Genomic DNA, 13,812 nt, shown 5'->3' with positions numbered 1-13,812 from the left:
AGACTCTGCCTTGGCCAACACGAAGTGAAGCACCACTAGCTTGCAGTAATGGAAGCCACCCAGGTGTCACCCATGAAAAAGAACCTGTAGTTTGGGAGTGTAAAACCACTCTCATGTGACCTGCAAACCTCTGTACAGCGAGAATGCCACTGGGATATAATCGTCTGCTGTTGCTGTCGTACTGCAGAACTTGCGTCGGAGGAGCAGCAAAGAGAATTGTTAGATATCGATGGTTCCTCGGAGGTGATGGAGGATGGCATAAGGAAGCTGAATACCATCGGTCATTATGAGGTAAGCACGGAAGCCATACCAGTGAACTGAGAAGCAGTTTCTCCCCAGCTCCCAAATGCTGTCTGTGCACAAGTATCTTGATTGATCAGGAGATAGCTGAGCATCATCAACAGAAGGAAAGAAATGTGTGGCACACCACTTTCTTGCCAGTGAGTCATATGTTTTCTGCTACTTTTCAGAGGTTTGCTTGTTGCAGGGTTGCTTGGTTCAAGCCTACCAGGTAAACTGTTACTTCTGTTGGGTATTCAGTTAAAACAGCATCTGATTTCCAGCTATGAACATTGCCTTGAGTCTTTTCTAGTCTCTGCTGCTGAGCTTTTGTTGCACCATGAGCGATTGTTTACCTCTTCCCACCTCGTATTTTGACTGTCTGGACAGGCAGTAGTGACACTTGTGAAAGCTCACTGAGCATCCGAATAAAAAGGACCTGAGGAGTTTGCTCACTCTTCTCTTGACATCTCCTGTGTCACTCCCCTTCCTGTTTTTTTCCCCTCTTTCTGTTTCCATCTACTGCCGCCACTTGTACCGTAAGGCTTCCCCTCCGCTTCCAGTTGCACCTGTAAACCAGCCCTTTCCACACTGCACTAATCTGGCCTTCAGCCCCATGGCACACAAGGCTGCAGCCGGCGGCAGAGCCCTTCTGGGTGAGGCGCACTGCAAAGGCATAGCAAGCGGCGTCACCTGCCTAAGGAGTCGCCACGGACACAGGCAAAATTGAGGCTGAGAGGCTGGGGTGAAATGTGCTTGGCCTCAGGTGATAACAGTAGCTCACAGTCGGATGCTTGCAGGTGGATTTTGGAAGTGAGGTTAGTATGCTGAGTGCTTTTGGTGAGCTTGGCATTGAATTTGGAAGTCTGGCTCTGGAAATGATAATTGGGTTTCGTTTATGTAAAGTTTTGCTGGTGAGTGTCGGTCTGTGCCATGCAATGCTGGATGGTGCAGAGAAACCTGAGCCAGCCCTGAGCGCGCTGCTGTCTGCACCGTGCCGTCCACAGAGAGGAGCAAGGACTCGGAGCAGGGCTCTTTGCAGCTTGGACAGGCTGCTCAGAAGGGGAGCAAGCTCATTTGGAGTGGCTTCACAGCTTTCCTTGGGCGACTGTTGCTCTCCTTACCTCCTGGGCAGGCACCGGCGAACGCAGATGGCCTGAGTCACCATCCCCTGTCTTAAATGCAGGTTTTCCTGTCCCTCTCTTGAGTCTTGTCTATAGATGAATGTGGGACTTCCTCCACTCCACTGGTAAAGGTTTTGTACAAATTAGGACATCGTAGCGCTGCAGTCAATCTCTGCAGCAAAGGTCAATGGAGATTTGAATCTGATGAGGTGTCTGAAGTTCTCTCTGATGTGACAGCGCCCGCCCTCTTCACTACAGGCACTACAGGCGAGCACTCCCTGATTTTACCTGGCAGCCTTTTCGCCCCTCCTGAGCTCGCGGCCTGCTGTGGCACATGGGTGCTGTATCTTGTGGCAAATGAGCCTGCTCCAGTCGGCTGCTGCCATCCCTGGGCATCTTTGTCCCAGCCCTTGTTTACGTCTGAGGTTTCTGCAGGCAGATGCGAGTTAGGCTGGAGGTTCGGTTGTTTTTGCAAAGCTGTAACTACACTAATTATAGCTTAGCAGCTGCCTTATGGAAATTGTGATGGGTATCTCTGTTAGATATTTTAGTTCACTTTTTCTGACACTGAAAAATAGCGTACTTTTTGTGCAGAAGGTTAGTGGCATTTTAAGCAGTGGCTTAGCAGCGAGTATCAGACATTAGTGTATCTGATTTAAATTCTTGTATGCATATTAATGCAGAAAGGAATGTGAAGGTGTCTAGTTTGGAAGAAAAAGAAATATTGCATAGACAGTGGGAGGGTAGTAAAGTTGCCTGAGGAATTCCAACTTCATTTCAACCTAGAGTTTTATGGTAAGCCTGATTTTTTTTTTTTTTCTTTTTTTTAAATGCTAGAAAGCCACCAGATTTTTGAAACTGGGAAGTACCATGCAATCTTTTTAAGATACTGGAGCATGAGGGTTGTGCTGTAAAGGTCCCAGAATCACCAGTCACTCTTGAAAAAGCAGGCTTAGTTTCCACACTGATTTTTAAAATGTGCAAGCAGGTGATGTTTGCGTGGTGTTTCTGAAGGGACTCGTACTGTACTCTTAGACTTTCATGTGTCTCTGACTTGTGTGCTCCTTTTGTTCTAATTTTTGCTCCTAGTAGGGTTACTGGTGTGATTATTTGTGTTTGTATGAGAATAACCACAAGCCTTGATAAGAAAGCTGCTGGTTATCACGATGTCCTATGTCCCACACAAGAAGAGCTAGAGAACTGCTTTCAGATCTGATGTCCAGTCACAGGTCTCCAACCTGTAGCAGCATCACATGCTCCAGGAGCAGGCACAGCCCCAGAGAGAGAATCTGAATGTGTGATCCAGGGAGCTCACTGGCAAGAACTGGGTTATAGGGAGGATGGGAGGCCTGGAGAACAAGGAAGAGGCGTAGAGCCACACTACTATACCTTCCGTTGTGCAAAGTAGCTGTACTCCGCATTGTGTGGATCTGAGCTGATCTCCCCTCCCCCTGTTTGTCCCCCTCAGTAACGCACCTGACAAAGACAAGACGTTTCGAGGTGCCCCTGGGAGCAGCCCACCGTGAAAAGGGATTTAGGCAGCAGGACACAAAACGAAGGGCTCTGGGTTTGGTTTTTTTATTGGATCACACTGAAAGAAACAGAAGTATGGCTGCTGCTGTAATGAAAAAGAAGGGAAAGCATAGTCCACTCAATGCTAAAAGCGTCATTTGTCCCAGAAATAAAAGCTGAAGCAGGGGTTGGACCATGGCTATGCTGCACCATGATCCTCCTTCCTGGAGGGAAGCACCGTTCTCCCTCCGCGCTCTGCCCACCTCCCTCAGGACAGGAGCCAACACGTTTTAGCAGTGAGCTGCTCTCCTGCTTCTGGGAGAGGGAGTGGAGGCGGCGTACTGCCCATACCGCTCTGGGAGGGGGTGAGCTGCTGTGTAGCCCTCTTCCTGTTTACCCATCTTCCTACCAAGGAGCAGGGCTCTCGGGGTGTTTGTGTCACCTCACGGGGTAGCCTGAGAGCATATACCCACTTGCAGTGTGGTTTGAAAGTGCTCTGTGTTATCTGAAGGAGTGCTGGAACACTGCATGATAAATGGAAACCCTGCAAAAAACTCATACTCATAAAATAGATTGCATTTACTTTCCAGGAGCAAGTGTAAGTGCCGATTTCTTTGGCGAAAGTCACAGCTTTTGATAAAGTATCTTAGTGTTTAAACTGGTTTCTCACACCAGGCTGGCTGCCAAGGTTTAAAAAACACTTAAATTATTTTGGCAGAGATCCCTTCCTAGAACTGGCCAGTTGTTTTTGTAATTACGGAGGGAAGTACACTAGCACTTGGCAAGACGCGGCGTTTGACAGCGGAGCAGTGGTGCGGTTCTCAGTGGGAGCTGGTTTTCAGTTACCCCCTGACAAGAAAAGCATGACTTGCCAGTTGCTTTTAAAGATAATAGTTACCATCCTGGCAGCACTAGAAATTCAGGGAAGGAGGGGGGAAGATTTTTTCCTAGAAATCCCAAGGTAGCTAGATACGGATCTTGACCTTATGGTCCACGGGGCATAACTATTTTGCTCAGCTTGAAAATAGTTCTTGGGAGCACCAGGTTAGACCCTCAGCGTGACCCCTCCATAGGGTATGAGCTGGGAGAAAGGGGGCCAGAAGAGAAAGCATCCTTGTGTTCCCCTCCCTGCCTCACCTTCCCGTAAGATCCTATTGTACTGGAGGCAGAGAATTCAGCCTGGGCCGTCTGTAGGAAGATGGGTGCAAGCAGCAGCGCGTGAAGATGTCCAAATCGGGGCTGAACCCCAAAAGTCAAAGCAAGGGAAAGGTCCCTTAGCGGCCTTCCCACAGTGCCCGGTAGGGTGAACAAACTGCAGCTGCTGCCTGTGCCCAAAAGCCCAGCTCTGGCTGCCTGCTGGGATCCATGCACCCTGTGCTGAGAATGAAGGGGATTTGCATGCTCCTGCACCGCTGCTGACTTGGGGAGAGAGGAAATGAAACTGAGGGTTCTGTGAATTCTAGACACTTGTTTCAGCATGGTATGTTTGTTTTTGCTTTCAGATTTCAAATGGAGACACCATAAAAGTCTTTAAAAAGAAGGCAAATACCCGATCAGGTAACAAAGGAGCTGCAACCTATTTAGTCTTTTGCAGAGAATGGGCTGGGAATGCAGAGAGCTGAGCTGTGACCGGTTGTAACGTGCTCAGTAGAAGGTCAGATGAATTGGCGCTTGGATATAGCTGAGCCCACCGAAGAGCCGTGTAACCCTGGCTCTGGGCCTCTGGTAGGCATGGGGGGTCTAGGTGGAGGGAAGAAGGCAAAGGAAAGGACAGAAGGACATACAGACAATAAATGCTGAAAGACAGAGACTCACAGGCAAGGAAAGCAAGGCAGGGATGCCCGGGGGACACAGAGTGCTGACTGGTGAGACCAACACAGGGAACATGCCCTGCTCTGGCACCCAGCTTGACTGTGTCTCTGAAAGCTTTGACTTGGCTGTCTCAGCAGCGGGTCAGGAGTTAAAGGGTGCTTACAAGGGGTCAGTTTGTCTCGCCTACCCCTGTGATACAGGATGCTCCAGCCCAGCTGGTGGCTCAGTAGAGGTGGCCTTTCAGTAGCCCTGGGGAGAAACAGGCACTCTTAGCGAGCGTGTCACCTCACCATCAAGCGGACATGTAAAGTTAGGAGAGATGTGGCCCTGCGGCGCAAGCCACTGGGTTGGCACTGCTCTTGCTCCATGAGAACGGGGTTGTCTGTTCCAGCCATTGCTTTCACGCCTGACCTCAGCCCCCATTGCACTGAGTACTCTTAGGGATGCGCTCATCCCGTCTGCTGTCAGTTGTCCTCCTCTCAGAGGAGCTGAGATTTGCTGCCAGCTACCCCCAGCAGCAGATGACGATGGCCCAGCTTAGCGGGCCGAGCTACAGGTGGGCAGCAGGGAGGTGAGCCAGGACCCGTGCAGTTCTGAGGCTTCCCCTGCACGGCAGGCAGGAAAGCATGATGCCGAGCCTGCGTGCTCGGCATCCTGACGTGCACCCCGCTGCACAGCATTGGCGAGCTGGTAGCCGTGTGTTTCGTTAATGCCTGTTTGCTCTCTGCTCTCTGTTGTTTAGACGTGGACTACTCGGATGAACACTGCCATTTGGTGAGTTCAGCCGTTACGCTGGTTAAGTGGTAGATTTAATACTGAGCTGTATTTATATCTCTGTAATCTCTCTAATCTCCTCACAACAGATTTTGCCAGACTCCGAAGCAAACAAAGATGTAAAAGGAGCAGGTCACAAAGGAAAGCAGAAATTCAAAGTGAAGGAAATGTATCTGACAAAGCTTCTGTCAACCAAGGTAAACCATGAAGGCCTTACTCTGGAGGAGGGATGGTGTTAGGCTTGGCTAGTTGGGCACAGCAGAAATAGAAGTTAAAGCAGAAATTACGCAGACTTCCTGCGTGTATATCAGATGTTAAATAAAAAGATAGCTGATAAAAATCACTGTGCAGACTCTGGACCGTGACCGTTTGCAAAGACCCACTTCAGGTTTTCTAATGCTACCATTCCAAGATTGCCTATTACTTGCACTCTGTATCTCCTTGGTAAGCGCCACCTTTTTTCTCAGGTTAAATAAAAAAAGGTGGTTATTGAGCTTACAGAAAGTGAGTTGGGCCACTGAGTCCCATAGAGCGAGAACGATCCCTTCTGGAGAGACAGCTTTCAGCCAACTATCTCCTCACTCTTTGCTAGACTTTGCCCAGCTTAGAGACAACTCCCAAGGCCCAGGTTTCACAAAATACTGCCTCTGAAATGAAATAATCTTTTAGGATCTCAAATTAAGCATCCAAAATAAGTAGATAAAGTTTAAAAACAAGGTCCTTAGGGTTTACAATACGATTACCTACTTTATACAATGCACATTCCTTAGGAATAAGCCTTGCTCCCTCCCTCCAGTAATGTCAGCTCGTTTCTGACTTACTCAAAAGGGATATAAAACTCTTTGCAACAGCATATTACTTAAAACATTAATCAGCGCACAACACTGAGAGCTGTGCGACACAAGAGGCCTGGAGGGATGATGATTGTGGCCTTCTCGCATTTAAAAATCTATCAATCATTATTTAATTAGCTTGTTGATAGCATCTGAAGTAATTTGGGATGCTACCCGAAGTGAGAGTGAAGACTGGTCATTTCTCATTAGCTGTGGAAACTAACATTAGCCCTTAGGAATTTCTGGAGTAAACCAGTAATATCTTAACGGTGGAGGACTGAAGTACAAAAGAAAAGATCAGGCTCTTATGGAACAGCCCTTTTAAAGGGCTTTAAATTAATCATCTCCTCCTCCAAAGTCAGATGGTGCTCTGAAGAACAGTGCTGTGATGTCCTTCACTGTGAAATTCCACCGCGCACTAAAGGGAATGGCACTGAACCCTGTCTCTTTCTCTCTCGTTCTCTCACCCATGCCTGCACCCAGACACAATTGCAGAGTTTGCTGCGTGAAATGAACTGCCCAGTAGTGCATCAAGGCCCTGGGACATGCTTAAAGCCTTCTTGCTGAGAGAAGATTGGGCTGAACTGAGCTTCAGCACAGATGTGAAGAAAAAAAGCACAAAACAGTGTTTTGCTGTCTTTGCCTGTACAAGATATCAGCGAGCCCGTCAGAACCAAGCCCTTGTTTTTGGGAGCCAAATAGCTTCACTTCTGCCTCAGAAATACCCAGTTTTCAGTTCTTCTCTCTAATATTAGTGTCTTTGTACACCACCCAAAGCTGTTATCCTAGAATTAGATCAAATGCCACAGTCACTTGGCTGTGACGCGTTGATGAGTATGTGCTCAGCGTGTGTTGCAGATGGCACCGTGAAGACCAGGGCCCTAGAGAACTGGTTGAACCTCTTCGGCTCACCTCCCTCTTGCTTCCAGTCACAAGATGCTCAGAGGGCTGGAGCACCTCTGCTATGGGGACAGGCTGAGAGAGTTGGGCTTGTTCAGCCTGGAGAAGAGAAGGCTCCGGGGAGACCTTATTGCAGCCTTCCAGTGCCTGAAGGGGCTACAGGGAAGCTGGGGGGGACTTTTTACAAGGGCCTGTAGTGACAGGAGAAGGGGTAACGGGTTTAAATTAAAAGCGGGGAGGTTTAGATTAGATATCAGGAAGAAGTGCTTCATGGAGAGGGTGGTGAGGCACTGGAACAGGTTGCCCAGAGAAGCTGTGGAGGCCCCATCCCTGGAAGTGTTCAAGGCCAGGCTGGATGAGGCTTTGAGCAACCTGGTCTAGTGGAAGGTGTCCCTGCCCATGGCAGGGGGGTTGGAACTGGATGGTTTGTAAGGTCCCTTCCAACCCCAACCATTCTGTGATTCTATGCTAAGTTCCAAACGCCTTCAGCAACCCTGCCATCAGTATGCCAAAGAGTTGATGCTGTCTTGGTTGGAATGAGCAATTCCTTCCACCTATGATCTATCCCAGAGTTCACCACAGTTCTCCTGTTGGTGAAGTGACAGACACGTGACATGTGAAAGCAGCTCACTGTGGTGTATTTGTACTTTTGGTTTCGTTATTGACTGTCTTGGTTGCCAATAAGTTACAGCCTGGATGTGTGCCACAAGTGTGCTGTAGCTACTGAGTGTGGTCGCCCTGGGGCACGCTCAGCTCCCTGCAACCAGAAATCCTTTTCTATGCTGTGTCATAATAGCGCTGTTCATCTTTGTGCTTTTCAGGTTGCAATTCATTCGGTCGTCGAAAAGCTCTTCAGGAGCATTTGGAGTTTACCCAACAGTAAAGCGCCTGTTGCCATCAAGTACTTTTTCGACTTTCTGGATGCCCAGGCGGAGAGCAAAAAAATTACTGACCCCGATGTGGTCCATATATGGAAAACCAACAGGTATGCCCGTGTGGTATGTGCAGGAGCGCGTGCGCCCTCTGAAAACGTAGCTGCAGAGGTGGAACGGGTCACCTGCGGTCAGGAGGACAAGATTTTGGCATGTCTGGGCGAGGGTGTGGTTGGGCTTCGTGGATCCCAGTAATTTTAGCGCATGGGTTGGGTACTGATAGAGACCACCACAGCTCCCAGGACTGCTCACTCTGCGTGCTGACTTCACACTCAGGAAGAAGTATCCGCAGGTTGCGAGCGTTATCTGGGGTTGGAGGGGTGACTGATGTGTTTGCTCTGGAGCCTTTGTTCCCTGATCCCGTTTTTAACAACAGCAAGCAGCCCAGAAACATGCTGCTTCCCAGGATGGCGGTGCAATCAAGCTGCAGCTTTAAAGCAGTTCTGCTGCCTGTGTAGTTAAAGATGCTTGTTCTTTCTCTGTCTAGTCTTCCTCTTCGCTTCTGGGTGAACATACTGAAGAATCCCCAGTTTGTCTTTGACATTAAGAAGACGTCACATATAGACGGCTGCTTGTCCGTAATCGCGCAAGCCTTCATGGATGCCTTTTCTCTGGCGGAACAGACGCTGGGGAAGGTAATGCTGCCCTTCCAGGCTTTTGCCCAACTCCCAACCCATGTCCTTTTCAGCGATTTAGGGGATGAAGTCCTGGATCTGCTGACACTGGGGGCAAAACCGTCAGTGGCCTACTTAAGCGGGGTTTCCATTCCTCGCTGCTCCATCTCAGGAGACACTGAAGAATTCCCTAGAGTGGGGAGATAGAATCATACAATGATACAATCACAGAATGGTTTGGGTTGGAAGGGACCTTCTTCCTGATATCTAATCTAAACTTTCCCACTTTCAATTTAAACCCATTACCCCTTGTCCTGTTGCTACAGGCCCTTGTAAAAAGTCCTCCCCAGCTTCCTTGTAGCCCCTTCAGGTACTGGAAGGTGCTATAAGGTCTCCCCGGAGCCTTCTCTTCTCCAGGCTGAACAAGCCCAACTCTCTCAGCCTGTCCCCATCGCAGAGGTGCTCCAGCCCTCTGAGCATCTTCATGGCCTCCTCTGCACTCGCTCCAACCGGTCAATATCCTTCTGATGTTGAGGGTTCCACAGCTGGACACAGCACTCCAGCTGGGGTCTCACCAGAGCAGAGTGGAGGGGCTACTAGAACGCCGTGTTTATGGTGAGCTGCTGCTCGTCTTCTCTGCAGGCAGTTTCTCCACAGTGTGTTTGTGAAAGATGTGGAAGAGGGTGGGAATTTTAGGATTTTAATGACGTTTTAATGAATCTTTAAACAAAGGTCTTGAAAGCGTTATTTGATAAGTAGCCCAGATGTTGTCTGCCACACACCAGCGTGCAGGAAACACACGTAGGGAGCTGCTGGGAGCTGAAAGAATACTTGCAAGAGCTCTGGAGTTTGGAACCGTTCCCCTCACATGTCTTCTTGTGGAGTGGAGATACATGCAAATTATTTGCTGCAGTAACAAGCCCAGAAAACTTACATTCAAAAGCTTTGTAGTACAGCGTCTGCAGCTCCGGGGATCGGAAATACTTTGGTTTTCCCGAGGATATTTTCCTTTTCTTTGGACCAAAGCAGGAGGCATTTGTTCAGACTGATGCTACCAAGAAAGACGGGCTAGAGACTTCTTAGCCTAAAAAACATTTCTATGAAAATGGACTAATTTCTTACATGATCTGAACCAGCTGCTCATCAGTTAGAGGTGAATTACAAATGATGAGCTTATTTATCTTATTTTAGGAGCAAAGTGTGATGAATTAAAACTAATCACATCACTCACTTGATGGAAAGTCTGCAAATGAGCACGGTCTGTTAGGTTTCCATGCTTAACATCCACTGGGAAGTACTGTCGATGCAACGGCTCCCAGGGACCGTTTCAAAAGGGATGCTGAAACCTGATAGAGTTTTGCAATGCAGTAAACCTTGTGTAGCCTTTTAGTACTAAATTGTATCGACTTTCATGATTTTTAGCCTTTTATCTTAAAACTGGCTTTAGCCGCTTAGAAAACAGAGTCACTTAAGTCATTTCATCACACAGTGGAAACAGCAGTGACAAGGTATCACATGGTTGTGTCATTTATTCCCCAGAACTTAAACTAGAGCAGTGACAGGAAGCTACCAGCCCCCACTTTGACATCCTGAAAACATGGTTTCCAGGTGGGGCAGCGGCTCCTGCCACAAACACCAGCCTTTATTTCCTCGGATGAGCCTTAGGCTGCCTGCTGGGTCAGTGCTGACCTGCGGTGCTGAAGCCTTGGGGAAAGAAAGAAAGAAATCCCCTGGGCCCTGCGTGCCTGACAGTCAGCTCTCCGTGCTCTGGAACCCCTGGGTGAAAGGACTGGGGACCGAAGGGGTTCAGGGGAGCCTCTGCCAGGACAGCATCTAGCCAGGCTCCCTGGCATGTTGCCCCAGGGGGGGGTACTTCCCACAGCACCGCTCTACGCTGTAGGTAAATAGGGTGTCCCCAGCCCCGAGCCCTTTGGGTCAGCTTTCACCACCTTTCAGGTCTGGGGAGCGGTGAGGAGGAAGTAAGAGGGTCAAATGTTCATCACTTCTGATGCCAACAGAAATAATGACATGGCAACTGTCGCGAAACACAGCGTGCTACTGCCGAGGTCCCGCGTCTGTGCTTCGCCTTGCTTTCATACCTTGATGCCTTGTGTATGAGCACCGCAAAGAGAAATGAGTCACACACGGAGAACAGACACAATTAGATGCAATTAACTACGTGGAGGTGGAACCTTAGGAAATCTGTGCTGTGAAAACTGACAAGGCTTCAACTATTTTCTTTTAAGGAAGCACCAACAAATAAACTTCTCTACGCTAAGGACATTCCGCTCTACAAGAAGGAGGTGAAAGCGTACTACAAAGCCATCAGGGATCTGCCTCCCTTGACCACTTCAGAGGTTGAAGACTTTCTAACTCAGGAATCTAAGGTAAGCAGGCGAAGCTGCCGCTTCCCGACCACATGCGTTACGGTTCTTGAAGGAGGAGAACTGTCTGACCAGAACTGTTTTCTGCTTTAGAAACATGAAAATGAATTTAATGAGAAAGTGGCCTTGGCTGAAATCTACAGGTACATAGTGAAATACTATGATGAGGTAAGCACACCTGCTACTCCTGCTTAACCCTTCGTGCTAACTTGCTACCTCAGGCTTGAAGGGTGGGCTGGACAGAGTGAGCAGGGCCTGGCCGAGGCTGCTCCCGCTGCTCTGTGTGGGGCAGAGCAGCGCAGCCCTGCAGCAGCTGGGGCTGGAGCCCCCACCTCTCGGTGTTGGTAAAGGCACCCCCACCGTCGCAGCGGTATGGCACAGAGGCGGTAGCGGTGAAATTCTCCCTGCGGTTTGGGGAAAGTCCCTGTGCAGTCTAGGCTTCCCGTTTACTGTGTTCGCTTGGCTTCTGCTCCCTCCTGTCACAACTCAGGCGCAGTCGCTCCGTTTCCCTGGGGATTCAGCAATCAGATTAGACTGAAGCACCAGGGATCTCGGTTTAACCGTCAGTGCAAACACCTCAGCGCAGCGCGCTCAGCCTTACAGCAAGAGGTGTCTGCTCCTTTCCCATCATGGTCCTCTTCCGCTCTGCTCCAACAGCCTTTCTCTCAAAGGAAATAGGCGATGCCTTCCCCTCCCCGCTACTGCTAACAAAAGAAATCTGTTCTCCGCTGAAGGCACTCGGTCACAGGCGACCTCTAAGCTGCTTTCTAAGAAAATTCCTGCCCTCTGCTTTGCACGACGGGATTCTCCATTCCGCTTTGCTCGGTATCCTTAACGGAGGCTGCGTGTGCTGGCGCGGGGAGGCTGGGCTGTGCCGCCTGAAGGCCTCCTTACCACTTCCAGCGGGTTGTCTGGGTCTCCCAGCAACCAGACCCTTCTCTCTTTCATCCCCAGCAGCACAGCGTCAGTGCTGGCTGTCAGCGTCCAGCTCCCAGTCACCGGGTAGCTGGCTTACCGCTTCTCCTCTCCAACGCCTCCCGTTAGCTGGGTTCGGCAGCAAATCCTCGCCTCTCGCCAGAAGCCTGGGATGGCGCTCGGAGCGGTGCTGCACTTAGCAAGCTCGTTCAAACTGCTGCCACGGGAGGGCTCAGGACACTTTCTGAGCTTCGCGCCCATCTTTGCCCGTGGGAAGCCAGTGCTGGCCAAACTGTCACCCCGTCCTCAGAAGGACACCCTCCCGCGGCTCTCCCTGCTCCGGCCTTGGGCTGGGAGCAACTCAGCCTCACGCGCTGTTGGCCGAGACCTTGCGCGCTTTGCTGAGTTGCCAGCGGCGGGTTTTCCGACAGCGGTAGCGCTTCTTCCTATCGCCCGGGCTGGTGCCAAGCGGGCTGGTTGAGGGAGGAGGGGCTGCTTCTTGCCCTCTATTTGTAGGGTAGGGCAGGGGAAAGGAAATAAAAGCACATTTTGCCCATCTGCTCCAGGGTAAAACCGAAGCACCGGCCTTGCCTCACACTTGGAGAGATGAACGTGTGCTGGGTTTGTTTGGGGTTCTTTTCCTTGGCTCTGTCATTCTCCAGTGGAAGTGTTGCGAATCCTGTAATCGTAATGACTTGAAAGGAAAACTACCAAAATAAAGTGTTAAAGTCAGAAAAGAATGTTTACATCTAGGCAGGCGTTCAGATGGAATTTTCTTGCCAGCAGTTGTTGGAATGCGGAGAAGCAGGCTTTAAAAAACAGCAAGGAAAATAAGCACTAAAAAAGGACTCTCTTTTTTCCTAATTGTTACCAGATTGTCAGCAAACTTGAGCGAGAACGGGGGTTTGAAGACGTCCAGAAACAGCTCCAGCAAGTGAAAGACTTATTTGATGAAAAGAAAAAATGCAAATGGCTCTGAGCGGAGCACGGACTTGCAGCGTCGCCGTGGGGGATTTTCACTGCGCGCTACTGCTCCCAGAACTGTTTTGACTGACTGTGCGTACGGGGTTTGAAACGTTTGGACACTCCTCTCCACTGTGACCGTTCCAAGAAACAACAGCTGCGTTTGGGAATGAGGCACGGGCGGGGTGACGGACTCAGACATGGGCACGCAAAAGCAGCAGCAGGGCCGGCCTTCTCCAGTACTTGAACACGTGTACCTTCGGGGTCGGAAGCGCTGCCTAAGGAAGCGTCCGGCTGCCCGGAAACCAGCCGGTGGGAGCTGCGCAGCGAACCCTGCAGGTTTGGAGCTGCCCCTGTGACCCCGTCAGTCGCTTAGCTCTTCCCTTCCAAGAGAAAAAACTGATGTTTCGCCACCTCCTTTCAGCAGCCTTGGCAATCTCCCGGGATGAGCCCCGGCTTCAGGATACGGGTCAGCTGCAGTTTCCTTCCTGCCAGACAAATGTCCACTGGTTCCGGTTCGGAAAAAACCGACCAGCACCGAAGTGACACTTGGGACAAGTCTCTTCAGCAGCAAACGCGGGTCTGAGGTTGGAAGGCCACGCGCAGGACTTCCCTCCCCAAGGTTAGAAATCCCACGTGCAACACCAACCAGCCATGGAGCAGGCGGGGCGGCCTTAGGGGAAAGGCGCGAGGCCGGCATCAGGCTGCGTTCACGTTTCTACCGTTCCGTCCTTAAATAAGCTGTGAAATGCTTGTGAGCAGCCTCCCCC

At 50.1% G+C, this 13,812-nt stretch overlaps 1 protein-coding gene across 1 annotated transcript in view; it reads left to right on the top strand.

The window, feature by feature from the left end:
* The window catches only part of PLXNC1 (plexin C1), a 68,692-nt gene extending 55,576 nt beyond the window's left edge, over positions 1–13,116 (top strand). The window contains exons 22-30 of the mRNA XM_010157566.1: positions 188–291; positions 4,418–4,472; positions 5,470–5,501; positions 5,591–5,698; positions 8,056–8,219; positions 8,654–8,801; positions 11,027–11,167; positions 11,258–11,332; positions 12,954–13,116. Coding sequence (XP_010155868.1) covers positions 188–291; positions 4,418–4,472; positions 5,470–5,501; positions 5,591–5,698; positions 8,056–8,219; positions 8,654–8,801; positions 11,027–11,167; positions 11,258–11,332; positions 12,954–13,058 — 932 coding nt within the window. The 3' untranslated portion in view covers positions 13,059–13,116. The remainder of the gene's footprint in view (positions 1–187; positions 292–4,417; positions 4,473–5,469; positions 5,502–5,590; positions 5,699–8,055; positions 8,220–8,653; positions 8,802–11,026; positions 11,168–11,257; positions 11,333–12,953) is intronic.
* Positions 13,117–13,812: the final 696 nt, after the last annotated feature.

Source organism: Eurypyga helias, unplaced genomic scaffold, assembly GCF_000690775.1.
Source record: "Eurypyga helias isolate BGI_N326 unplaced genomic scaffold, ASM69077v1 scaffold20128, whole genome shotgun sequence".
Taxonomy (NCBI): Eukaryota; Metazoa; Chordata; class Aves; order Eurypygiformes; family Eurypygidae; genus Eurypyga; species Eurypyga helias.
The sequence above is the reverse complement of the archived record's forward strand: the minus strand, read 5'-3'. Positions and strand labels throughout refer to the sequence as shown.